Source organism: Alternaria ventricosa (assembly GCF_023758065.1).
Source record: "Alternaria ventricosa strain BMP 2768 chromosome Unknown scaffold_8, whole genome shotgun sequence".
Classification (NCBI taxonomy): Eukaryota; Fungi; Ascomycota; class Dothideomycetes; order Pleosporales; family Pleosporaceae; genus Alternaria; species Alternaria ventricosa.
The window spans coordinates 1,166,581-1,192,887 of record NW_026055688.1 but is presented as its reverse complement, the minus strand read 5'-3'; the positions used below and the strand labels follow the sequence as shown (position 1 = coordinate 1,192,887).

Genomic DNA, 26,307 nt, shown 5'->3' with positions numbered 1-26,307 from the left:
TATAACATAATATCTCCCATTCACTCACTCTAATTATTCGCGCAACGCAAACATACAATGCAGCCTGGATCGTTTGAACCGACACCAGATGGTTTTTCAACATTGACTGTCCTCATGGCTATCTGGCGCGTGGACAACACGCCCAGAAGCTCTCACCAGGCGCAGGATGAGACTCGCCCTGATACACCTGTGACTGTTCAATTTCTCCGACGCGAAGCACCAGAAGTGAATGAGCGTTTTGAGGCTTTTTACGCCAGGCAGTGACGCGCGCACTGTCCCAACTTGTTAAGCCTTGTTTTGGAGTCTTGAGTTTTCCCCTTCCTTGGCGTATATCTTGCTCATTTCTCTGCGCGACCAAACGCGCCACCGTCACCACACGTTGAAGTCTCTACTCTCTGAAGAGTGACTTGGTCATAACAGCCTTTTCGATCTGGCGAGCGCTCAGGACTGTAACGCGTGATATCTGCGCATCTGACTTCGCGACTATACCCGGCAAACATAGTCGACATCGCGCCGTAAGTTTTGAACCGCTCAATTTTCGTGCGCAATACCAGCGACGCAACTTTTTGAGTCGTCTCATCTGTCCAATCCGACGTTTGAAGCGCATTGACTGACACATTTCTCTGAAGAGCTTTTCCACCTCTTGCCACGACTGTTCTCATTCAGCGCATACCCCCACGCTTCCAAACACAAACCTTGTACGCATCCGATAAACCTTCACAAGGGGGACAAGAACACATGAAGATGGCGCCACACCTGATCGGTAGCCTGGCCCGCGAGGTTCTCAGCGCGGCTGAGGTGCCAACACCCCAGAGCAAGATCAAGATCAAGATGCCCGTCAGCAGCCCACCGGAACACCTTTCGGGTGCCGAATTCATCCCAGTTGATGAAGATAGCGATGGCGAACTGTCGGACGACCCTGCACCATACGCCGGTCGAGAGCTAGTCAACAAGGAGCTCACACCGAAAGAGACGTTCACGCCCCACGACACCGACCCCACCAAGATCGAGGCGCTTTTCAGGATCCAAATGCCCGACGGCAAGAGCTGGTTTACCCAGAAGAACATAATCCCGGAGAAGCGCGAATCTGCCGACCGTGATCTGTACGAAGCCGATGACAGCATCTTCTTCCCTGACCTCGAGAGCTGTAAGGTTCCCAAGAAGGACAAGGAGAAGAAGCAAAACCCCGTGGTGGAATGGAACAAGGTTAGCGAGAATCGTTGGGAGCGGACCTTTAAAGGCATCCATGAGGTCTTCACCCCAAGTATCGCCCTCCGCCGCTTCAACGCCCGTACCCACGCATACGAACACGTCCACGTTGGCCAGTCGAAGCTCACCAATATCGACCCCAACGACAAGAAATGGAAGGACGCATACAACAAGTGGATCGACCAGATCTCGCGCCGGTCTAACGCCGCTTACGAGAAGAAGAAGCACCGTGACCACTGGACCGTCCCAGAGATCTGCGCCATGTACGCTGGCATCAACGACTTCGTCCACACCAAGGGTTTCGACGCGTACGACACCATTACTACCGCCGACTTGTCCAAGATCGTTGATGCCATCAACAAGGCTGGTGGGAAGAATCGTGGTCTGGACGCTCTCCGAGGTCAGATCACGTCGGCTCATCAGACGAAGAACAAGACGATGGCGTATCTTCGTGAGCACGCCCGAGACTTTCGACTGCTGGTTGAAGCTGGCGGCGTGGTGAGCGACGAGGAGCGGTACCCTAAACACATGATTCCTCTGTCAGAGTTTCCAGTTGAGAAGCGCGCCAATCACCGAAAGGGCACCGGTAAGCCCAAGTACAAGCCCAAGTTCCGATCTGTGAACACACAGACTGGCGATGACATCGTGGTCCACGAAGACTACGAAACTGCTGGCATTACTTCGATTGCAAGCAAAATCTCCAAGAAACGCAAGCGCGATGCGCCGGCTTCCGACAGCGATGGAGTCGATGATCAGACCGAGCTTCCTGCTGAGGAAAGTGACGAAGAGGAGGTCGAGCATGGCTACGGAAGCGACGCTGGCGAGACCTCGGACGATGAGGAGGAAAACGGTAATGAGCCCGAGTACATGGAGGAGGCAGAGGATTTGGAGGAGCCCGCAGACGTGAAGGCCGAGGATATGGAGGTCGAGGACAAGGAGCCCGAGGTCGTGAAGGCAGCAGACGTGAAGGCCGACGCCCCTCCGCCAGCCAAGAAGCCACGTGTGACCGACCACGCCATTGAGCTCGCTCGCCGAATGCTCGAAGAAGATTCTGATGAGTAGCTGTGAGATACACCTGTCACGGCCGAGATCAGAATAACGGCCGGAGGCTGGTGCAATGAAGGCGCGGTAAAAGTTCCATGCGCGCGCTGAGATTGGTGGAGGTACAAACGACGTTGTCAATCATTGACTGAACGCACAGCAAAAAAGCGACTTGACCAATAGCGACGGTTAGTAAGGGACACACGTATGAGTAGCATATTCGTAAGCGTAGAATGGATGGGAGCAAAACCCGGCGTGACCCCTGTGCGTGACTATACATGCCGCTCGAGTGACACGATGCTTCTGATGGCGAGAGACATGATAGCCTGCAAATAGTTGAAGTGAGCGCCGAGTAAGAAAGATGAAGGATGTCACGATGTCGGGACTGACGAGGAGAACGGATGTGACGATGGCATGGCCCTGCGTCGCATGATGGAAGGCACGATCAACTGCATTTCGCTCAAAACGCAGGGATGGATAGATTCGCGATTCCATCCAGCATGCTGTAGCCAGATATCTCAGGGGTGGTCAATATACATGACGGTGCGGATGAAGATCAATTGTGCTGATGGCATGCGAAGGGGAGTGACAATGAAAGGAGGTGCGAAGATCACTACGGCAGGCGCGACAAACCTGCCCCGCAGCATCGCCCACAAAAGCACACTAACCGCAGAGCCTTCCCCCACCAAAGGAAACTTGACGCGACATCCCGACTCATTACAATTTTTGCAAAATTCCAGAGACTTGCGTTCGCAAACAGAGCGAAAGTCACTCCAGAAAACATGTCAGACACGGAATCGGACACCGCGAGCTCGGTCGGCAGCATCGTCGAAGACGCAAGCGAGCCGGATACGACTACTTTCAAAGATCTATTTTCGGATCGACAATGGACTCGTGTGTCGGACATGGTAGAGCACAACAAAGCTGAGAATGGATTCGATCTACCCGCAACGATCAAAGGACTTGGACCAGGTATGGCTCACAATGTTGAACGCTCATCTCTACGTTATACGCCTTACCCTTTTCGGATGACTACTGACTGCCTGCACCAGACGCGGACGAGATCACCATCATCAAGCTGATCAACTACCTCCGATCAGAAGCACAAAAAGGCACAGATCCCAAGAGTATCAAAGTTACCCTAGATGATCTCATAAGCGACAAATATCTACAGCCAGTATTGGAGGACGATGCCTTACTCTTTGAACTTGGAGATCTTATGCCAGATGACGACAGCAAGGCCATCGACTACGACGAGTATGAGGCGAAGATGCACAAGGACATGCAAGAAGACTTTTCCAAGATCAAGCTCACCAACGATCGGGACCAAGACTACTTTGAGTCGTATAAGGGCAACAGTATCCATCGTGAGATGATCGAAGATCGCGTACGAACAGAAGGGTACCGTGACTTCATCGAGAAGAATGCTGAGGTATTTGCTGGAAAGACCGTGCTTGATGTCGGATGCGGAACGGGTATCCTGTCCCTCTTCTGCGCACGTGCAGGCGCGAAAAAGGTGTTTGCGGTCGACAACTCTGGCATCGCTATCCGTGCGAAGGAGATCATCGCGAGGAACGGGTACCAGGACCGTATTGAACTGATCCAAGGCCGCGCTGAGGACTTCAACACCCAGCGATTGATTGGCAAGGAGAAGGTCGACATCATCATCTCGGAATGGATGGGCTACGGTCTCCTCTTCGAAGGCATGTTGGATTCGGTCCTGCGCGCACGAGACATGTACCTCAAACCTGATGGCATTATGGTACCGTCCCACTGCAACATCCGTCTTGCGCCAATCTCAGATGCAGACTGGATAGCAGACAGCACGAGTGAGAAGTTCTGGAAAGACATCTACGGGTTCGACTTTTCACCCATGATCCCAGGCGGTTTGCTCAACACGCACGAAATCGGCGTCTTTGACGTGCCTGAGAAGGCGCTCTGCGGCACTGCGACAAGCCATCTGCTGGAGATGAAGACTGTGTCCGTGCAGGATCTAAGCTTCAAGGTGCCTCTTCGCATGACGCTCGACCGCGACATCACATCTCTTCAGGCCATTGCGATATGGTTTGACACGATCTTCATCCACCCAGGTAGCTCGCAAGATGTCAAAACGCTTGACAACGTTGATTGGGGCAAGAACGGCATTCCGGGCCTGGGCTTCTCGACGGGTCCGAGCAACACACCTACACATTGGCATCAGGCAGTACTACTGCTCGACCCAGAGGTCGCGGAGAAGCAAGCTTATAAGAAGGGCACTGTATTGAAGGGAAGCCTGACGTATGCGAAGGAGAAGGGTGATGATCGTGGTATTACCGTGACAGTGGAGTGGAAGGGTAAAGGCGAGCAGGGCGATGTGGAGGGCAAGGTGCAGCGAACAATGGCCTAGGAAGTTGGAGAAGCACAGTTGTAGACACCAGATACCACCAAAACGCGTGTATGTAGCTTAACGCGACACATCAATCGATGCCGGACCGGCATCTCTGATTTCGCGCTAGTGTTCCGATTCCGAAATGCGCGCGGAAGGCTGGCAGCAACCCCCAAGCGTCGACAATGCATCTTGACATCAGATAACACCCCATTTGCTACGACACGGCGAATCGGAGCCTTGCCCACCAGTTCATGTCGCTTATAGTAATAGCTGTGCCGCATTTCTTCTCCAAGATTGCCGATGGGCGAGGTGACGACATAGCACGTGGATCGTGCGCGTGAGCTTCAACATTCCAGGAACCCTAGGTGTCGCATCTCGCACCGCGCGACACCGGAAGCTTACTAGAACCCTACACGTACTACTGTCAACTGGACGCTACTTGACATCCAGCGACTGCCTAATAATGCGCAATCAACGGTAGCCGAGCTCGATAACTTCTATGCGCGGTATCCTCCCTGGGCGACCCCAGGCTAAGCTCCAAGCTGTCGCTCATGGCCTGTGGGAAGGCCTCCAGATAATCGTATGACTACACCCTTTGCGGCGCGCACAAAGGCTGACTCGCTGTCCATATAGGTTTACATCTCCGGTAACGCGCTGATCATCCTCGATCGACCCAACCACGTCCTCCAAACCATCTACATCGACGAAGAATTCGAGCTTGAGGCAGTCGCGATCGACGAGGGCACCGGCAAGCTCGCGGCATGTTCGACGCGACACATATACATATACCGGCCATACGGGCAAGATGAAGGCGCAATCAAGGTGGGCACACAAGGAGGGGCAGCTAGGAATGACTGCTGATATGCGCAGTGGTCGCAACAGGGCAGCACGTCCCTGTCTGACGCCGATGACACGATAATGACCCTTTCATGGGGCATGCCAGACGAATTGCTCGTCGGCAGCGCATCCCTCACCCTCTTCAACACCCACAGCGACATCGAACGAATATGGACAAAGCAGCTAGCGAACCCTGTCAAGTTCGCCCACTTCTCGCCCGATGCCGAGTTGATAGCTTCGACAGGCAGGTACGACCGGCTCCTCAAAATATGGCGACGCACATCCTTCGGTTCGGCGGATCAGAGCTTCGACTACTTCTACCTCCCACACCCCAAGGCCATCACAGGCTTGCATTGGCGGCACCCGTACCACAAAGACCAGTCCACGGACAACGTACTATACACAATATGCGCGGACCAGAAGGTGCGAGTCTGGGTACCGGGCGAGCATCATGGCGTAGACGGCATGCACATGTGGGCTGAGGTGGACCTCGTCGAGTCGATAATGTCACGGCATGTGCCGCTGGAGCAGCAGTCGAAGAAGCGATATGCCTTCTTCATCGACGGCAAGCACTTTACACATGCGACGGAAAGAGCGATGCAACAGGCTTCGCCAGAAGAGAAAGACCACGGCATCGCGCTGCATCACCTAATAGAAGTCGCGAATCGCAACCCGGAGATATGTGTTGTGTTGGATGATAGAGGCAACATGTCTGCGTGGGGTTTTGAGAACGTGGGGGCAAAACAGAAGAAGGTCACCGACGTCTTCAACATTGCGCATGTCGATGGACTTCATCTACACTTCGCAAAGGAACCAAAGCCCATTGAAGACAATGTACAGTTCTACGCGTTCATCGATGAGAAACCTGACTCCGAGTTGACCCTGCTATCGCATCACTTTGACGGGCGCATCGAGTGGCTAGAGTCGCGCATCGACTATCTGTTCGACCCTTCGTCACAGCCACAGCGCATTCAGCGCAAGGCTATGTGGACGGGACACTCGCATGCCATCAAGAAAGTCAACCGCACAGCTAGCGGAAGAGCATTGGTATCGCGGACCACGACAGATGAGTGCATTGTATGGCTACAGCGGCAGAGCGATCAGGGCATGACGTTGCATCGACACTGCAGCGTCAAAGTGACGGAGCATATCCATCGTACTGCTCTCTTGCAAGAGGGTAACTTCATTGTCTTCCTACATCATGACGAGATCTCGCTTTGGGATACCCGTGGTCATGAAGCCGTTGAGATGACACGGCTCGCATACAAACTCCTGGGCAAACCTTTGTGTCTGCTAGTGATACCAGAGGTCGAAGTTGGCGGACAGCGCATACACATCGCCACCATCAGTTCCGAGATGAAAGGCATCTGCTGGGAGGTCACACTGCCAAAACCGGAGCGAGATGCACCTGTGGGTGAGGAACAACCCGCCATCATGCACACCAATGGCTATACCAACGGTCATTCAGAGATCACGCTTAAGGAGTTCTCCACATTCAACCTTGGATCTGGCGACGACCTTGCTTTTGTACTGCCTGTAGATCCTGCTGGCACAGCACCCGTCATCTCGGGCTTCCTTGACACCTTTGCGCGAGACATAGCCATCTCATACACGAAATCCGGAATCATCAAGTCCTGGACTGCGCGCGTCAACGTCGAAGACCGAAGACTGGACTGGCTGTTGACTTCGGAAGTCGAGACTGGCGTCAAGAACCCATCACTTGCTAGTGGCACGTCGATACGTAAGGCTGCGTTGGCCGATGTTGATCGAACTACGCTCACAATATGGAACACCCGAAGCGCCCAGTTGGAACATGAAGAGACATTCGAAGGCAGCGGAAGCATCCAGGATCTCGACTGGTCTTCTACTCCCGACAATCAGTCCATACTTGCTGTTGGCTTCCCCCATCGTGTCGTCATCTACGCCCAGCTGCGATACGATTATCTCAATGCCGGTCCATCTTGGGTACAGATCAGTGACGTGCGCATTCGCGACATCACGCCACACCCGATCGGCGATTCGGTGTGGCTAAGCAGTGGTAATCTGATCATTGGCGCAGGCAACCAGCTCTTCATTCAGGATGAGCATGTCCAGGTGTCCGAAGGGCTATTCCCTAGCTTACGTACCATCTCACGGAAGACGGCATCTATTGACATCTTCGATGCAGTTAGCAGACTCAACGGTCCTCTACCCGCGTACCACCCTCAGTTACTTTCACAATGCGTCTTGGCTGGCAAGTTGCTACTGGTGCAGCGCATCCTGATTAAGCTCTACACTACACTCAAGTTTTGGATCGAAGGCGAAGAGCTTGACAGCTCGCTGGGATTCGCACCTGGAGATTTCTCAGAAGCTGAGGCACGTATATGAATAGCACTATCTGGATTTAGCTAACCTCTACAGACTCAAATGACTGCATCTCGAAAAGAGATTCATTCATCATACGCCGATTTCTCTGACGATAGCGAGCCTGAAGCAGTCACCGAAGAAGTCGCCTCCAGTCTCAAGGAACTCTTGACCACCAAGCGGATACCGCTCTTGACCAGTCGCGAACAGTTTCGCTTGGCCGACATCATCGAGTGTATTGGTATGGTAGAGAGGCATCGTCGATCGATTGATGATAACGCCGGTCGCTTCTTGCTATTCTTTCGACAACATGTACTGAGCGAAACGCACAAGGGACCCATCTCGTGGCGCGAGATCATCTGGGCGTTCCACTCAGGAAGTCAGGATATTCTTGTCGACCTTGTCAGCAGACACTTCAGCGGGAAGATGATGTGGCAGCACGCAAAGGAGTGTGGAGTGTTCATGTGGATGTCCGATATCAACGCATTGGTAAGTACACATCTCTTTGTCGGCGGAAGTAACTAATGAAATATACAGCGGGCCCAATTCGAGGTCATTGCTCGGAACGAGTACACGAAGACCGACGAAAAGAACCCCGTCGACTGCGCTCTATACTACATGGCCCTCCGGAAGAAGCCAGTTCTAGTCGGTCTTTGGCGCATGGCTACTTGGTCGAGAGAACAGGGCGCAACACATCGACTATTATCGAACAACTTCAACGAAGACCGCTGGAAAACCGCCGCTCTCAAGAACGCGTACGCATTGATGGGCAGGAGAAGATTCGAGTATGCTGCGTCGTTCTTTCTACTTGCAGATCATCTACAAGACGCTGTCAGCGTTCTCCATAATCAGCTTGGTGATACCCAGCTCGCCATAGCAGTCGCTCGCGTCTACGGTGGTGATGACTCGCCCATCTTACTGGACTTCTTGAGAGACAAAATCCTACCCCAAGCTGCTAGAGAGGGCAATCGATGGCTCGCAACATGGGCATACTGGCTATTGAACAAGAAGGACATGGCCGTTCGCTCGCTGGTCACACCACTAACAACTCTACTCGAGACCTCCGAACCGCCCAGTTCAGCCGCTAAATCGTACCTCACCGACGACCCCGCCTTGGTAGTCCTGTACAAGCAACTCCGTGAGAAGTCGCTCCAAACATTGCGCGGAGCCACAATGATAGGCATGCGCGAAGAGTGGGACTTTGTGCTACACACGGCAGGCCTTTACGATCGCATGGGCTGCGACGTCCTCGCCCTCGACCTAGTCAAGACATGGGAGTTCCTACTCCCACCACCACCGACAAAAGCAACATCTGGTCGTCCACCGCTGAGTCCCTCGATGCCGCGTCAAAGCTATCAATCGCAAGGCAGAAATCAGTCTGCGACGGACTTTGACTTTGATCCCAGAAAGCTACTGCGCAGGAGGAGTTCGCTTGTTATCGCCGATTTACCGGTACGAGAGCATGCTCATAACGATCTCGCGGAAAGCAAGGGCACGCTGGAAGAAAGTAGGGAGAGTGGTGAAGAGGACGGTGAAGAAGAAGGTGAAGAGGATGAAGAGGATAAGAACAATGATGAAAAGCCCAAGGAGGAGCCGAAGAAGAAACCGCCGCCGACTCAGTTTAATGAGCCGGATGCGAATAGTTTGTTGGATGCTTTCGGGTTTTAGTAGAGCTGATTGGTTGATACATGTGCTTCTGGTACGAAGGTTTCGGGATAGTGGCATGGTTGGGTGCTCTGAGCGGTACTTGGTAGGTATGATAGTGGTTGCATGTATGAAGAATTACTAAACGAGTGTTCCATGTCATATTGATCTACATCCTGTCTCATTGCTCAAGCTAATGAACTAGACAAAGAACGCAGCAGCAGCAGCACCAAGTCCAGCTAACAGCGGCGCACCCCTAACCATCGGCGCACTAGCCTCCGTCACCTCAGGCACGGGCGCAGTTCCAGAAGCATCTGTCGCATCCGTAGAAGCACCCGTAGACATGGCACTCGACATCGTCGGTGTAGCCGCAGCAGTAGCCTCCAACTTCTCCGTCCCCGCAGTGATAACAAGGTAGTAAGTCCCAAATTGCGTCGCAGCGATCTCCACCTCAGAAACATAAGGTTCGTCAGGCGTACCACTCTCACTGCAGTAAGCTGGCTGAGAGACGGACGAGACAGCAGAGCCATAGCCCCAGCTGAAAGTCTGCCTAACAGTCTCGGTACCTGCGGGTTCAGAGCCGCGCGCAGGATAGGTGTGAGTTCGCGTCCAAATCTCTTCACTTGTCGAGATGTAAGCGGTGTTCTGGCAGAGAAGACTAGCGAGCCCCGGAGGATAAGATACTGTGCATGTACGGTTCGACTCTGCTTCTTCGGGGGTCGGCCACGTGCAGTCAAGTGCGTAGGTGTCGTCCTCGTCGTCGTCCCCAGAAGAGGCAACGCCAACGTCGACTGTGGTGCCGTAGACTTTGGGGCCTATGGTCATGGTCATGGGACCATTGACACCGATGCTGAGAGCGTCGAGATCGGTTCCTTCGTCGTATTCGACGGCGAGGGTGGTGTGGGTTTCGTTGGCGTTGATGACGGAGCCGACGAATCCGATGTTTTCTGTTCCGAGGCCGTTGGAGGGCATCCAGAAGGAGGTTGTGACTTGGGCTGATGCCGTGGCTGCAAAGAGCATGGTGGAGAGGAGGGATGCCATTGTGGTGGTGGTGGTGGATTCAGGTGCAGTGGAAGTTGATTTGTGATATGCACAACACAAAAGTTTTCCCACGAAGTCTTCACGTCCCTTTAAGCATCGTGGGATTATAGTAGGGCATCCTCACCGGTTAGCCAAGCCCAGGGCGCAGTATCTTGGCTTGAACGGATCCCGTTCTACATAAAGCGGTTATAGCGGCTATCATATCACTGAGTTGGCGTTTTGCTCAAATGACTGGAATGTGGCGGGATACCTGCTGTGTTGGTTTACAACAGATTGGCGCTGGTGGCCTTGTTTACAACAGAGCCTAAGTAACTAAGTAACTCGGGTCTCGTATGTATTTCATGGTGATTGGCCCGCTAAGCGATGCAGTTGCGGCTGTGCCTGGCTGTCACGGCTGTGGGATCCGGGCGTGATGGGTGGAACTCGAATGGGTAAACGGCAGATGTCATCCGTTGTTGTATTGGCAAGGCGGGGCAAGCTTCTGTGACTCTGGAGGACTAAAATGTCGTAAGGCCTGATCGGTGTGGAATATCAAGGTTGCTCGCCTTACGAGCCAAGACTCATAGGGGGCTGTGATGAGGTCGTCTCGTGTGAAGTCGACCCGAAGCATCGTAGTAACAGCATGCTAACTTCGACGAGGCGACACAACTCTTGGTAGTGACCTTTTGGTCGACGTGTGAGTGCGCCTCTTTCTATCGCGCCGTGGACCTTTTCATGGTTCTAACCATGTCGTGCAATCGCAACATCGCAGAAATTGCAGGTCGTTGAGTTATCGAAACCTTATAGCGAAATGATTAGTGGGAAAAGTCACACCCGCTCGCCGCATTGAGCACTTCATGATGGAGATTGAAGTGAGGTCGTTCTCGTTCGTGAGAAAGGTGCAGCATGACAATGAGAAGCGGAGAATGTGGAATAGTAACGGTGCGGTGTCTGAGAGGTCAATGGTAGCCTTGTTGTTGAGCTTTGCTAGATGGTGCCCCGGCAGGACAGAGTGTCACGTGGTCGCAAAGTGGGTCCTTATCTTTCGGCATGAAGGTATAGCCGAGTGAGCGTCATCGCTACTGATTGGTAATCCATCTCAACACGCGTCGAACGAAGGCGACATACTGTGTATCGTTGCACTTCAACACCACACACCTATAGTGATGCCTTCTCAACGCGACTTAGAAGGCGGTAGCGTGCCAGATGAGCGCGCGCCCTTGCTCTCACATGATGCCGCGCGTCAGCCCACGCCTACGCCATCGGAAAGCGACGAAATCATCGACCAACCGGAAAAGGCGGCTTCCAAGACCTGGTATTATGTTTGGAGAGGCATCCTTGCCGTCTTCGCGATACTGGTCGTTGCTGTCTTCATCAAAGGCTGGATAGAGGCCGATGACGTCGATGTATGTCCCTCTGCACTGTCGCGGTACATACAAACTCCAAAAGCTCACAGCATAACTAGTTCGATCTCAAAGGCGCACTGAAGCGTGCATTAGGTGGGGGTCTGAGTGGTGCTGCGGCCATGATACTGCAAGTGTTGCTGTTGATGCCTATCCGTACAATCATGAACTACCAATATCGCCACGGAACATCAACGACTGTCGCAACCAAAACTCTATATGCAGACGGTGGTATAGGTCGATACTACCAAGGCATGGGTGCTGCGCTCTTCCAGGGGCCCATCGCTCGATTCGGAGACACAGCCGCCAACGCTGGCATCCTGGCCTTGCTGCAGTCCAACGGCTTCTTGAAGCAGCTCCCATCGCCCATCCAGACAATCTTTGCATCTGCGTGCGCTGCAGCTTTCAGAATGCTACTAACACCAATCGATACATTGAAGACTACTTTACAGGCACAGGGTTCTAGTGGTTGGGGTCTACTGCGGCAGCGCATTAGGACCGACGGCATCGGCTCCCTGTGGTGGGGTGCTTTTGCAACCGCAGCAGCGACCTTCGTTGGGCATTACCCCTGGTTCGCCGTATACAACTTCCTTTCCGAAACCATTACAGAGCCATCAAGACAACAGATCGGATGGTGGTTACTACGGGCGGCTTTCATCGGTTTCTGCGCTTCGGTCGCTTCGGACACAATATCGAATTCGTTACGCGTTGTGAAGACATATCGACAGGTCAACGATACAAGGATATCCTATACAGAGGCTGCCAAGCAGGTCATCCGTCAAGACGGTAGATTGGGCCTATTTGGGCGCGGATTGAAGACGAGAATCATCGCCAACGGTCTGCAGGGCATTCTGTTCTCCATCTTGTGGAAGCTGTTCTTGAAAATCTGGGAAGACAAGACGGGTTGAGCGCGACTGCGATTGAATCGACAAATTTGAGACAAATGAATATCGGCTTGACTACTGCAATGTGCGACTCATACGTACAACGAGACCTCTTCTTCGACGTGCAACACCGTCGGCCGTCGGCCACATGCGTACTGGGGCCAGAGGTACCGGCTTAGACATCTCCGTATCCGATACTAATCCTGATTACCTCAGCCTACTCGCTTCGTCTTCTTCGCCAACATGTCCCCCGCATCGTTCTCATCCCGCTTCCTCTTCGGTGACGGTCGCCTGCTCTTCTTCCCCTCAACATCCAAGGCCGCATTCTTACCAACCTCAGTCGGGTCGTCAACCGCAACCGACTCATCCACCTGAAACTGCCTCAGCTCGTCCTCTGTCACATTTGGAACAAACAAAACACCACCTGTCTTCCCTTCTAGAAGTCCTCTCATGCTCTTCCTCTCTGTAGCAACTTTGCTAACCCTGCCATCAAGCTTTCCACGGATGGAAGACACGTCGCGCTGTGGTCTAGAAGGTGCATCAGCACCGTTCGCGTCTTTGAGTACCTTGCCCTCGAAAAAGGCGTTGAAGGCTTCCATCACGCTGACTGGGCCGGGAAGCTTGATAACGTGGCCCGCATCGATGGTTGCACGCAGCTTTCTGTGGAAGAGCGTCATCCAGGCGTCCTCCAATGGTGTGTACGGGTACGCAGCCTTCTTGGTACCGATTCCATGTTGCTTGAAAACGTCGGTACGCCATTGTGTTATTGCGACGATCTGGGGCTTGGACTTCCAGTCGATGTCATCGTGCTCGACGTCGGTGTACGTGATGGTCTTGGACTCACCGGTCACGCTGTTATGAAGCTTGATCGTGAGCTTGTGGACCGACTTGTTGCCCGTCCGTGGGGCGTCGATGTTGCCGTCTACCACCTCCCATCCGCTAGCTTCATCCGAAGAGGAAGCAGGGCTGGAGCTTCGCTCAGCTTTAGCGTCGACCTTGAGATTATCGCGACCCGTGTCTCCCGTGGCCGGCGGATGGGCGGATGCCTTGGTAGACTTCTTTGGCGATGGCAAAGACTTTCCAGGTCCCGTGGACTTGGCAGGCGAGGAGCCGAAGACAACTTTGAATTCCTTCTTCTTCGTTGTCTTGAGTTTGGTTTGAACCCCTGTCTTCTTGTTCTCCGTCGCAGAGTCAGATTCACCCCCGTCCTCGACGTTGTTGATGTAGTTCAAGTAGCCGTTGTGCTTGAAGTACTTCTCGTCCAGTACATCGTCGGTATCATCCGGCTCTCTCAAAGGTTTCGCATCGTCAGCAGGATCAGATGGGAAATCAGCCACCGAGTCTTCATCGCCTTCGTCGGGTAAGTAGCCTTCGCGCGCTGCCGAGGGCTCGTCTGTGGGTGTCTCTTCGCTGAAGTCTTCGTCGAAGTCTGGATTGTTGATCGACCGCCATCCCGTCTTCGTCTGGTAACCGGCGGGATCCCACGAGGATTTGTCGATATCATGGCTGGGGTTCTCGTCGAACGCTGGGTCGTTGATGGACTGCCATCCAGACGTGGTCGGGAAACCGGCAGGGTCCCACGAAGACTTGTCTATGGGTTGCCATTCTGGATTGGGAGACTCCTCCGGCTGCCGCGGGGACGACCTCATTTCCGCCGGGATCATCAGTGCCTCCAATTCCTCCAAGTCTTCATCTTCGTCCGCCGTCTCATGCTGGTCCGTCTTCCGGATCGTTGTTGCCTCCTCCTGTCCACCAGTTTTGGTGGTATCGCGGTCTCGGAACTCGGGGACGTGGGTTGTAGCGCGCGGGAGTGGATGGTTGCGGGCAATGTCAGCGTGACGCGAAGAGAGTCTAGAACTCCTGACAGTGTTATCAGTCTGGTCGAAGGCGTCAACGGAGCTACCGGTCGCGGTGTACTCTTCCCGCTCAGTGGTCTCCCTTTCAAGGTCTTCCGCAAAGGCGCGAATCCCGGTATGGGGTGGAGACGATGGCGGATCCATGTCTAGGTTTGTGGTTGGTGTCTGGCCCATGGTGTAGGTTGTGATTGTGGTTGGGGTGGAGCAGTTGCGCTGGTGGTGTGATTTGCGGTCGGAGTAATGGGCAGTCCAAGGTGCAATGGCTGTGAAGTTGAGTGATTCGGGAGGGGCGCGGCTGGGACGATGGTGAACGAATGCTCTGGTAGGTCATGCTCTATGCGAGTAGGACGTGGTGGACACCCCTTCCTTGTTTATGTCAGCACACCGAACTACCGCACGGTTCTGGAGATGTATCGGAGCTAACCGTTGACGAGACCGGCGTAGAGGTCACCCATCAGCTTGGCACTGTTTAATGCCGCTGCTTGCGCTTGATCTTAATCTCGACATCTTCTCGACGCGTCCGAACACGACCGCTGCACAGCGCCCCCTACGCTGTGCGCTCACACTTCGCTTGTACGCACCTCCGAGCGCCGCATCCGCATCCAAAGACACCCGTTGCATGCGCTGAACAAAACTTCACAGACGCCATGGCCCCAGCCAGCAGCAAGAACCACCCCCCTTGGGCGACGACTGAGCAGACCTCTGCGCTGAGAGCCCACGTCGTCCTTCAGCGGCATAAAATGGTGGTACCTCCAAGGATCCTACCAGACGACGTTGAACGCGCCATTCAGATTCTGGATCAGCACGACCCGTCAACAGCGAAAGCGGATGCTAAAGACCTCAAGCCAATTGATTACGCCAAATACGCGATCAACGACCACTTGCGGCCAATGGCTAACGCAGCTGGCATGCACAACCTCCATCAAGAAGGAATAAAGAAAGGCAGACTAGTTGAACTACTGACAGACTGGGATCTACAAAACGTCCCGCTCATGGCGGCTCTGCTACCGCGCTCGGACAAGGCCACTAAATCCGCCATCCCTAAGCAGGTCGTCTCAACACGAAAGAAGGCCGATATCGAGCCAGCGGAGTCGAAGAAGCGCAAGGCTGTGCCAACTAAAGTCACAGCATCCAAGAAGCCCCGGAACGATGCCAACGCTCCTCCAGGGGACCACAACGTCGCAACGGAGGACCGAGGCGAACCAGATGACGGCGACTCCCTTCCACAAGCTGCTGTCGAGGGCGGCACGCCAACTCGAACACTGGCTCAGCCGCGAACGCGTCTCCGCAAGCCTCGAAACCTTCAACCGCTTGCTACCGAGACGGACCTCGAAGTAAACAAGGGCATGGCTGCACTGGCGCTGAGGGAGTTTGGGGAACACAAAGGCGGTATTACGGACGATGCATTGGCCCACAACCGCGAAGAAGACGACAAGAGGCTCGAGACTCATGTTGAAGAGGTGCAAGTGCCAGCTTCAGGGCGACATCGTACTAAACGGCAAGCGACTAGGAGCGGGAAAGGCAAGAAGAAGAACAGCAAGGCTGGCACAACGAAAGAGATGCTCAACAAAGATGGCACGCTAAAGACTGCTAAACAACTTGAGGAGGAGCAGCGTCTGAAAGATGAAGAGGAGGAAAAGAAGCTGCACGAAGCGCGCTCACTAGGTCACTACTCAGACCCTATCCTCGCAAAGCAGTTTCGTGTCGTGCACAAGACAGTTCGAGCTCCCCTGGACGGACACATCCGACCTGGTGTCAAACCTGCACCTACTGATCAGCTGGGCTCATGGCGTCTGCACGAGCGTCTCATGAATCAGGCAAAAGAAGAAGGGAAGGACCTAGATCTCTGGATGGGTGGCGGAGCGTCGCCATCAAGGAACGATTTTGAAGAGGACATTTACGAAGAATGGTAGGGCATGATGTTGGGATGGATTTATGGGCACACTAGTGTCGGGCGATAGCAAGCGAATACTTCACGTCAGGATGCTTTGTGTCGTGTCGCAGAGTCTCCAAATCCTTTGTTCAGGAACGGCGGCGCAGGGATGATGAATACGACATATCCCTTTTGTACTCTACAAAAGCGCTCAAAACAAAGAACTTAGCATGAAATATCAGCCTCGTTCATCTAAATAACTACAGCTTCGTCACGCTATCTTACTGAAAGCTTCTGAAGTCTCTCAGTTGCTCTATTTTCTATCGTATGTCCCTGCCAGAGCTCTACCCCTCTTCTTGATTGACGATGTCACCCAAAGGTGCAGAAGTTGATCCTGATGTCGCGAGCAGCGCGGAAGAGCCACCACACGACCAAGGCGACACAACTTCAAATAGACCGAATCTAAGAGCGAAGAGAACACCAGCACCACTGTTGCAGAGCGGTGATACGACCCCCAATACTAGGAGAGCGACGCGGAGCAACGGTCCTAGATCTAATGATAGTGCCAATGAGTCCCAGCGTGTATACCAGGACTTGGAAGCACAGAGAGAAGAACTCTCGCAAAATCTGAAAGAGACGAAGAAAGAAGCCGAGATACCCAGATTCGAGGAGCACCTCACAAACCGAGCTCGAGCGCAAGATATCAATGCCAGCAATCGGATAGCTCTCGTTCGTGCGGCCAACAAGGCGGTAGGCGGGCAAGAGAAATTCGACCGTGTTGTACGCCGGGAGGCCCATGCCGCACGAAAACATGCGACTGCCTTGTATGAAGATTTTCTATATTATCAGACGCCTGAATTTCGTTCTCAGTATCTCGAGGACATTGATAAGGTGAAAGACCGAATACAGCAGTCCATACGGGACGGGCAGCCGCCTGGGCTACTCACAGGAGACGATGCTTACGATAAATTTCTACGTCCAATCCTCAAATCGCTTGAAGATGATAAAGTCGGTCAAACGGAGACACTCGATTACGACAACATGGGCCCACATCATCTACACGTCAGGATACCAAGGGCAAAGAGTCAAGCTGTGGGATTAGGTAGACCGCGATTTCCGCCAATCGATCCGCCGATCAACCTGAAACTTGATGTCGAAGCTATCGAGAAGAGAAGGAGGGAAGTAGAGGATGAAAATAAGGACGACAAGATGGACGAGTCACACTCAGAACGTCGAGCACGAGAGACTGGGCTTTTGGAAGGACTACCGACAGATAGTCATGTTAATGACGCGTTATCAACAGCGAATGATCTTAGCAGGACGCGACTGGAGAGTGGTCTGTTCATTTCAGCGGGCGAGACATGGAACGACTGGAAGACTTCCGACGAGCGAGATGCACCGAATGAGCTTTACGACCCACCGACCGAGGAGGAGATACCAGATGGTGACAGCGATTCTAGCGACGACGAAAACGACTTGTTTGCAATAAGTTACCGCGAATGCAGTGGTTTGGCAGGTTGTCCCCGAGGCAATGGTAGTGGCGGTGGCGGTGGCGGTGATGATGGTGGGAATGATAGTAGTAATGATGACGGCGATGGTGACAAGGGGAATAAGAAAGACACCAGTGATCCAGTAGCACCAACCAACCCTGCTGGTGAGCCGCCAACCGGGTCCGAACCTCGACCTCAATCGCCAGGAAAGAAAGCGAAAAAACATAATTACACGCAATACAATCGCCCACAAGTCCGTACAGCTTTGAAGTATCGAGGGCAAGCTCAGAGTGCTCAGTATGTTACGGAGCTCCACAAGCGTGCTAATGATTATGACGACAACCCGAAACAACCTGGTACTATTCATCACTATATCCTGAAGGATCGGAGTGTCGCATATCGTCTTGAGAAAAGGATTACTGAACTGGGTGAAGGTTGGTCGACTGAATATAAAAAGGAACTCGATGAGCAGAATAAGAATGGCGAACAAGTAGATACTGACGTATCCGAAGAGAACTCTCCCGCGTCAACCGGGAAGGGGAAAGCTAAGAAGACATCTAAATCTAAGAAAAAGAAGAAGACGCAGCCAAAACGTAAGAGCAAGAAGTAGAACCCTTCGCTTATCTCTTCGATATTTGGCGAAAAGGACGACAAGAAGGAGCGTGGGCGTGTAGGTGCAAGCTTTGACTGGGGTGACAGCCGATGCATGGCATGGAGATGCATGCGATGCTCTTCTCGCGCTCGATTTCGCAGTCTGCTAGAATAGACCAAACTTAGTATAGTTCTCACAATTTCAGCACGTTGTGCTTCTTCATAGCGCGCGCTTTGCTTTAAGCAATCAGTTTGGTGTGAGTCGCGAAAGCAACTTATATATCCCTCGACTGTTGACTTACTGCGGTGTGCGACTTAATATTCTAGTTCTCTTCTATTCTATCTATAGTACTGCAATAACGCAGAGGAAGATAAGCTACTTATAACTCCTAAAATACATAACTACTATATACGCAAAAGGTACTTCTTATTAAATAAGAGACATCGCAATCCTCAGAGTCTGAGCAATCAGTTCGAGACATGGACTACGCCAAGAGCCGAGTAAAGCTCAAGTCCTGTTGTATCTGACTGCCGCAGTGTTCCACGACGCTGCTGCTCGTTTGGAAGCTTATACAGAGCAGAAGCTTTCGTGGCTCACACTGTTGTCGAACATACTGTTGTCGAAAATTGATTGATGACGTACCCCCAATCCGGTTAGGGTTGCGCTGTGTAGGGCCAGAGCGGGACGTCGCACGTGAGGGACGCTTCACCTCCAGGGTTTGCTCGCAGCATGGTCACTCACCCTGGGATACAGGCTCGGCAACTTCCATCGCAAGCGTATCATTGGCGCGACTCGCGTGCCGTTCCGCATACGACGCGACCCCAGTCACGATCCTTGGCGCACACCTCCGCAGCCCATCTCGCTCCGATCGCACGACCCCAACGCATCAAGACAGCGCCTACAGAAAGACAGCCGGCAGCGCGCGATACTGCACACGATGTCAGACGACTACGAGAATTGGCCGGTGAACGTCAGTTCGGGCAATAAGCCAGCCCTTCGACCGACGCTCAAGGAAGCCGACAGCACACTTACAAATTTCAACGCTGTATCGAAGGATGCACTTGTGGGGATCTTTCTGGACTTTGATAACAGAAACTATCCGCTGTCTCTGAGCGACCCTGATATCGAGGACAAAGTGACCGACGCACAGAAGGCTAAGTTGAAAGAAGAGGTGAATAGGCAGAAGGAGATCGCGAAGCTAAATAAGAAGCTGGAGGAAGAGGAAAAGAAGGCAGAGCAAGAGAAGAAGCGTAGCGCAAACGCAGCAGCAAGGTCTGAATTAGAACGAAAGAAAGAGACGACCACGGTGAGGCCTGTGAAGACCAAGGCCAGCGCTCAAGAAGATGAAGCTACCCCGATCGACGGCGAAGCAGCGGATCGAGATCAAGACGGAGATGTGCGTATGGCGGGAGATGAGGATGCGGCGGAGGCAGTACCATTGGTCGATCCGACAGCGGAGGCGGTCTCTAGTCCCGTCGACGGCGGGGGCAAGCGCAAGCGTCCTGCCACAGTGAGTCCATCTGACACCAAGCGGGCACGTACCGACCGACCGAAGACATCGTTGATCGTGAAGTTGAAGTTGCGGATCAAGGATGGAGTTGCGACTGGCGGCATGCAGACTGCGACACAAGTAAGTGAGACCGAGTGCGACAAGATCATGGCTCTTGCTAACGACAATGCTCAGGGTCTTGGTGCTCGTAAGCATCCGAGACAGACTGCTGGAGACACGCGCACAGCCAACACCCGGCGCACTCTTAAGAAGCCAGCTTCGAGGCTACAGCATGGCGTGGCATCTCCTCTTGAGCTCGCAAAACCCATGGAAGGCGGCAAGAACAACCCTGACGACACTGTCGCTCAAGGATTGGGCGTTGTATCCGGCAGCACCGTGCCCGCCAACGCACCCGAGCAGCTGCCACTTCGTCGCCAACCGGTCCGTATGGCCAGTGAAAGGGACGTTCCAGTTGACGACACGTTGGAGGAGACCGAAGAAGCATCCGAAGGAGATCCGAAAGACAACGTGGCTAGACCCAATGCCGATCGAAAGCTTACCCCTGCTGAGCTTGCTCAAGTGGAGCAATTGGATCCAAACTGGCCAAAGGATGAGCATGGCTATCCGAAGGTCTTTGGATGGAACGGTATTAACATGGTTAATTACCTGCACAGAGAGACAGAGGAGGAAGAGAGGGAGGTACCGTACAACTTCCTGAACGGACCAGAGCGTATGCTTCGAGTTCAGAGGCAGACAAAGCGGTTGATCGAGAAGCGCAAGGAGGAGGCCAAGGCCAGGGGCGAAGAGTACGTACCGGAGAAGAGGGTGGAAGAGTATGACTGGACTAAGCATATGTAGATGCTTCATCGGGAATGCGGTCTTGAAATGAGGAGTTCGGGGGAACCGAGGCATACGGATGTTCTTTGTTTTCGCATGCAGTAGAGTGGCCGCCAAAGGGGCCAGTCACTGCCGGCTTCGGTAATAGAGACAATGAAAAGCTGTCCTACAGGACTCTTTGTCGCGAGACCAGTTAAAGTGGAAAGAACAGCTGTGCTCGCAACACCTGAAGTCTTCGCATTCTGCGCTCAGCCGGCCACTGCCAAAACATTCTCTGGTCCAGTGTGTACAGAGTGAGGAAACACCGCTGACCGTGAGAGAGTGCTTCATCAGCTTCCAAATCATGCCTCCCAAAAAGGGGGGTCAAGAGAATGGAGGGGACGAAAAGGGAAAAAGAGACGGAAAGAAGTCTGATAACATCAAGTTCAACGGCATCAACATGGCCAAGCTCAAAAGCGATCTGGGGGGAGCAAGAACAAACCAGGAGACGGTGAGAAAGCAGATTGAAGAGTTGTTGCCGCAGTATCTTGGATTGTCCGCAGGCGAACGCGCTGGGTTTCTAAAGAATAAGGGCAAGGTATTCAAAAAGCTGACCAGGAACAACGCCGCAGCTCGCTTGACTAGATTGCAATCAGAACTTGAGGACTTCCTATATTATCAGAACACGGTAAACAGACGGTTGAGGTTTAATCCGGACCGACCAACAGCTGTGCAGAAAGAGGATGGACGCAGACTCAACATGCCACCAATGCTGATAAGTTCGCATGGAGACGACCCTCGAAAGGTCCAGTACCTTCGTAACATGCTGGAATACTATGACCGGAGAGAGGTTGGAACGGGACTGTCCAGGTACCGTGAAGCGAACATCGAAACTGGAGAGGTAGACGACGGGACTGGCGCGCCGCCAATTCTGGTGGAACCTGAAGACCTTCATCTTATTACTCCGATGTGGAGACGTGCACCTGGAGGGCTTCGAGAAGAGGAAGAACGTCTAGCCCTGGAGCAAGCCGCACGAGACCCGATACAATTTCGGGTGAATGAAGAAGCTATAGAGGCTCGTCGCGCAGAGTTCGAGAATATCGTCGACGACGATGCAGACCTAGAGTACAGGACGCACACGGAAAGACGTGCGGCCGAGCTTGGGGTTTACGCAGACACCAGACCGAGTACGGCCAATGTATTAGTCGAGACTAACGCGGAGGGCGGCCAAGTCGACGAAGACAGGTTTCGCGGAATCCAGACAGCGTCAGGAGTCTTCGTTGCCGCACGAGAATCATCCCATGATTGGCTTACATCGTACGACTGCTTGGGATTGGTGAAGATCTGTGGTATTCCAGAGCACTTCGAGACCAGTGCTGTCCGCGATGAAGATCAGTTCTATGATTCGCCTGACGAAGACGAGGATTTCGATGCGCCGTTTGACCCGCCCAGTGATGAGATGGAAGGCGGTAACGATGGGGAACATGAAGAGGGTGTTGGGCCAGCGAATGACGGTGCTAATGAGGATCTCGAAGACGACGAAGGCGATGATCTGCCCGTTGATGGAGATGGCGAAGCCCCTCAGGCCACAGACATGAGCGCAGAGGAGCCTGATGATACTGGTCGGCAGCTGAGAAATGGGAAACAGCTAAGCAGCTCACCGATGCCAAAGGCGAAGCGGGTGAGAAGCAAGACAGGTGGTGCTCAAGCTGTCACAGTGAGTCAGGGCGCCGGCAATGATGCAGGGCCAGCGAAAGGTTCAAAGAAGAAAGGCGCGAGCAAGCCTGCTCCTGGGAACGGTACGAAGGGGCCCACAGAGGACGAAAGCCGGAGAAGGGTCACAGCTAGCATCGACTATCCATACAACAAGCGGGAGTTCTGTCTGCCGAAGAAAACTCGTTGGGTCGAGGACGGCCGGCTACTGTCAACGGTGTGGGCGGAGGCAACAGATGGTAGACGAGAGAGACATGTCGGCATGATTAAAAGACCCTACTCTCCAGTGAACTCACCTCCTCATTCACCTATCGACCCAGATGTAGTGGACATGTCCACGATACCTGACGGGAACGGTCTTCCAAACGAACCCAAGCTACGCAGGTGTACGCATGGCAACACGACGTGTCGTGCATGGTGGACGCACGCGACAGATGAATGTTGGTCACTCCATGACGAGCCAACCTCCTTGCCAACTAATCGCATGGAAATCGACGCACCGGTCTTACTCGATGTGCCCGAAGGAAGTCGTAAGACGTATCATGGCCGGCTACATGACCACTACGGTCGGAGAGGTCGAGGCAAAGCGATATGGCCCCGAGTGGGTATCAGAGTGCCGTACGAGCCCACTACTCTCACCCCCGCTGAAAATCTCAAGCACATAAATGCGCCTCTCCAAGGATGGCGTTCTCTTGCGGTGCCGATTATAGAAGAGGCTCAGCATAAAAAGATCAAGTGGAACATGGACCCAGACCTAACGGACAGCGGCGACGAGTACGACGAGGGCGACGAGGGTGAATCCGACGACGAAGGTGATCTTTTCCGCATATCGTACGAGCGAGGTTCCTTTCCCAACGGCCGGCCTGCGCCTGTTATACCACCGACGATGGCCCCGGGACCTACCGCTCCGGACGATATAGCTACAGCAAGTGCTGCTACTGAAGCTGTCGCACCTGCAGAGGATGATGAAGTGGGTGCTGGTGCAGAAGATCTCTGAACCACAGCACTACCAGATGCCATCAAGCCATCGATAGGTAGGCATCGGTATCTGTCCATGCTCCTTCGTTGGAGCAAAAGGTATAATTCGCGGCGACACGAAGTTTGTAGGTGGAGGGGGTAGTGGTGACATTTCGGCTTTCGTCCGCCGGTGCGGAGGGACGCGTCGTCTTCGCGTTATCTAGGCAGGCATGATCTCCCTACCAGGGAAGGAGAGGACGGGTAGAAACTGTATTCGTAGCGCGAGGTAACTTCAAGAAGGACGACAGGTTCCGCGACATCGTAACATCAGGTCATCGTTGACGTTTGCTGGCGGATGTGTAGCAATGAAGTTTGCCCAGATGCCCTTCGATGTTCAGGAGCCATTCGTGATTAGTAATCAATGTGCGTCATAGCTCAAGCTACCTAGCGGAACCCCATCTCTCCCATCTTCTGTCTTTCGCGCTCGAGCCTGAGTGATCTTTTGGCGAGAGAAAATTCTGATCCTGTATATTGGGAGAGCGAGATTTGGTAACGGTGGTTTGCCAGATTAGTCTGAAGTGGTCGTCTCCATACAAACTCAGGGTAAACCGCCCTATTCCCTCCCTGACGCAGACTCCCAGTGTCGACCACCACGCACGGGAGCATCGACAGCATGTCCAGATCGACATTCGAGCAATTCAACTGAATTACCCGACAATATAATGTGATGTTAGGGTTCGATGCAACTATCAATGCCCCGTGGCAGAGTCAGTCCTACCTATTTAAATGGGCCTTAACACCAGGACTCAGATTTGCCAATTTACACTCGTGGATTCATTATTATCGAAGTGTTCGAAACATTTATTACTACAAGAGAGTGTTTTCGATATGCGCATACACTACGGGCGCGACAAACAGTCGACCATCACGCTCACTGTATTGAGGTGGCCGTTGCGACTACGCACAACTCAGGACATGGCTGGAGTGTCAAGCAGACGCAGTGTTCGCCGAAACCTTCATCGTAATCAGACTGAATCAAAAATACAAGCACAGCTCCTCCATCTACACCCACATACTCCTCCCCGATCTCCTTTCTTCGCCCTCCGGATACTTTGGGTCCTCGCCGAGATACTCCATCCTGTTCTCTCGGTAACGCTTTCCACTACTACCCTGCTCCAGATTCCAACATTTCTCAACCTCTTCCCACACGTCCTTAGCTCGACGACCTATCTTGGGAGCCAGGATCCTGGCTTCTGCTACAGTAGGTGGAGCTTTCGGGTCTGCGGTCTGTCTGCTGTCCAACCAGTATAGATACGCATGGCGCGCCGATACTAACTCGCCAACTCGCCAAGCCTTCGGATCCCGCGATGCTAGACCTGGGTGCATGAAGATCTGGTATGTCTCATTTAGGCGAGGATTGGGTTGGAGGCAGAGGGGATCGTTTTGTGGCTGGCGGAAACCGAGGAACGTGATGATCCGTGGGTCGTTGATGAGGAGGAATTCGACTGGCCCGTTATCCATACTTGCTGCTACTTGGGTGACCTGGTTGCTGTTGTTGTCGCGATGTACGCACATAGCAACGATGATAGCGTTTGGGTAATAGTCGGCTTGGATTTCTTGGACCTTTGTCATGGGAAAAGCTTCGAAACCATGGATTCGTACAACTGTGCAGGTACCGGGGGTATGCCTTTCGCATGCGACACCTGCAGAAGTGATTGGAGCAGGTGGTGGTATCGGCGATGAGGGTGGAGGCGAAAGTGCTGTCTTTGGGCTGGCATGTTCGATCGTGACAGGTTGGAGGTTTCTTGCTAGAGGTAAGTCTTCCATGTGGACATCTGAGTCTTGTGCGACCTTGGATGTGACTTTCTTTTGCAGTGCATCATCGGCAGTAGCATTCTCTCCTATCACCTTGTCGGGCGCGCTATGGGGTCCAACATCGTCGTGCGCTTCATCAATCTTATCCGCCTCTTCTTTCTCCTCTACCAAGTCCTCGATCAACGGCAGCTTGTACGACAACCTCTCTTCTCGGTGATCATGCGCAGTCGCAAACTCATTATACACCCTAGTCACCTCGCCGTTCCCTAGCCTCTGGAGAATATCCTTGATTCTCTGCGTCCACAATGCCAGCAAGTGCTTCTTCTGGCCGCCTCTGGTGAGAACCAAGCGCATAGTGTTGATGAGCTCGTGGGCTGCGGCTTCGGGCATAACAGCGAAGAGCCGAGGTTCAAAGATGGTAAGACTGCTCGACGTCGTGGGTGGTCTCTTCCGTCTGTATGTCTTGGGAGTCTGCATCGCGTTTGTCTCAGGCGCGGTGGTGTTGAGCGGTGGGGTAGGCGCGGGTGTGAAGAATTGCTGGGGGTCTGGCGTGTCGCTTTGCATTTTGGTGCCTTCTTTGCGCATACTGGTCTTGGTATATTAATGTTTCGAGTTTTACTAGAGAGTTCGTTGAGATGTGATGTTATTGATGGTCGCCTGGTGGGCGTTTGCGCGCAGAGTTGTTTTGTTTTGTCTCACTTTCGCTTGCGCTCTCACTCGCAACCTCCAAAATGAGAGAAAACACTGAAAGCACTATACGCAGTACCAATCATCAATCCAACTTCTGCAACGGATGGAATCAATGGTTGTTTACCCACGTACATTCAGGAAGCACCATAGAAGTTAAACTAGCGATGTCGTTATCGCGCGAGCACTTTGATGAAAATATAGGAAGCACCTTTGCATTAGTCAACTACTGTATCATGATCTCTCATCTCTTCCTATATACCATGCATT

The 26,307-nt window shown here is 53.1% G+C and overlaps 10 protein-coding genes across 10 annotated transcripts; 7 read left to right on the top strand and 3 right to left on the bottom strand.

The window, feature by feature from the left end:
• Positions 1–744: 744 nt before the first annotated feature.
• Positions 745–2,271, top strand: J4E93_005613 (uncharacterized protein; the record flags this gene model as incomplete). Its single annotated transcript, XM_049343533.1, has 1 exon — positions 745–2,271. One exon carries the CDS (start codon positions 745–747, stop codon positions 2,269–2,271), a length of 1,527 nt encoding a protein of 508 aa, XP_049199626.1.
• A 761-nt stretch (positions 2,272–3,032) lies between these two features.
• On the top strand, positions 3,033–4,636 carry J4E93_005612 (uncharacterized protein; the record flags this gene model as incomplete). Its single annotated transcript, XM_049343532.1, has 2 exons — positions 3,033–3,222; positions 3,303–4,636. The coding sequence occupies 2 exons, from the start codon at positions 3,033–3,035 to the stop codon at positions 4,634–4,636; spliced, it is 1,524 nt and encodes a 507-aa protein (XP_049199625.1).
• A 481-nt stretch (positions 4,637–5,117) lies between these two features.
• J4E93_005611 (uncharacterized protein) lies at positions 5,118–9,466 on the top strand (the record flags this gene model as incomplete). The annotated part of the gene is made up of 5 exons (XM_049343531.1): positions 5,118–5,198; positions 5,252–5,440; positions 5,489–7,810; positions 7,856–8,287; positions 8,336–9,466. 5 exons carry the CDS (start codon positions 5,118–5,120, stop codon positions 9,464–9,466), a joined length of 4,155 nt encoding a protein of 1,384 aa, XP_049199624.1.
• A 177-nt stretch (positions 9,467–9,643) lies between these two features.
• J4E93_005610 (uncharacterized protein) lies at positions 9,644–10,483 on the bottom strand (the record flags this gene model as incomplete). Its single annotated transcript, XM_049343530.1, has 2 exons — positions 9,644–10,008; positions 10,138–10,483. 2 exons carry the CDS (start codon positions 10,481–10,483, stop codon positions 9,644–9,646), a joined length of 711 nt encoding a protein of 236 aa, XP_049199623.1.
• Positions 10,484–11,628: 1,145 nt separating this feature from the next.
• J4E93_005609 (uncharacterized protein) lies at positions 11,629–12,773 on the top strand (the record flags this gene model as incomplete). Its single annotated transcript, XM_049343529.1, has 2 exons — positions 11,629–11,868; positions 11,928–12,773. 2 exons carry the CDS (start codon positions 11,629–11,631, stop codon positions 12,771–12,773), a joined length of 1,086 nt encoding a protein of 361 aa, XP_049199622.1.
• Positions 12,774–12,961: 188 nt separating this feature from the next.
• J4E93_005608 (uncharacterized protein) lies at positions 12,962–14,779 on the bottom strand (the record flags this gene model as incomplete). Its single annotated transcript, XM_049343528.1, has 1 exon — positions 12,962–14,779. The coding sequence occupies one exon, from the start codon at positions 14,777–14,779 to the stop codon at positions 12,962–12,964; it is 1,818 nt and encodes a 605-aa protein (XP_049199621.1).
• Positions 14,780–15,345: 566 nt separating this feature from the next.
• J4E93_005607 (uncharacterized protein) lies at positions 15,346–16,518 on the top strand (the record flags this gene model as incomplete). Its single annotated transcript, XM_049343527.1, has 2 exons — positions 15,346–15,351; positions 15,397–16,518. The coding sequence occupies 2 exons, from the start codon at positions 15,346–15,348 to the stop codon at positions 16,516–16,518; spliced, it is 1,128 nt and encodes a 375-aa protein (XP_049199620.1).
• Positions 16,519–17,034: 516 nt separating this feature from the next.
• On the top strand, positions 17,035–18,578 carry J4E93_005606 (uncharacterized protein; the record flags this gene model as incomplete). The annotated part of the gene is given in 2 exon segments (XM_049343526.1): positions 17,035–17,040; positions 17,058–18,578. The coding sequence occupies 2 exon segments, from the start codon at positions 17,035–17,037 to the stop codon at positions 18,576–18,578; spliced, it is 1,527 nt and encodes a 508-aa protein (XP_049199619.1).
• A 2,651-nt stretch (positions 18,579–21,229) lies between these two features.
• Positions 21,230–23,575, top strand: J4E93_005605 (uncharacterized protein; the record flags this gene model as incomplete). Its single annotated transcript, XM_049343525.1, has 2 exons — positions 21,230–22,817; positions 23,289–23,575. The coding sequence occupies 2 exons, from the start codon at positions 21,230–21,232 to the stop codon at positions 23,573–23,575; spliced, it is 1,875 nt and encodes a 624-aa protein (XP_049199618.1).
• Positions 23,576–24,597: 1,022 nt separating this feature from the next.
• Positions 24,598–25,935, bottom strand: J4E93_005604 (uncharacterized protein; the record flags this gene model as incomplete). The annotated part of the gene is made up of 1 exon (XM_049343524.1): positions 24,598–25,935. The coding sequence occupies one exon, from the start codon at positions 25,933–25,935 to the stop codon at positions 24,598–24,600; it is 1,338 nt and encodes a 445-aa protein (XP_049199617.1).
• Between the last annotated feature and the right edge of the window lie 372 nt (positions 25,936–26,307).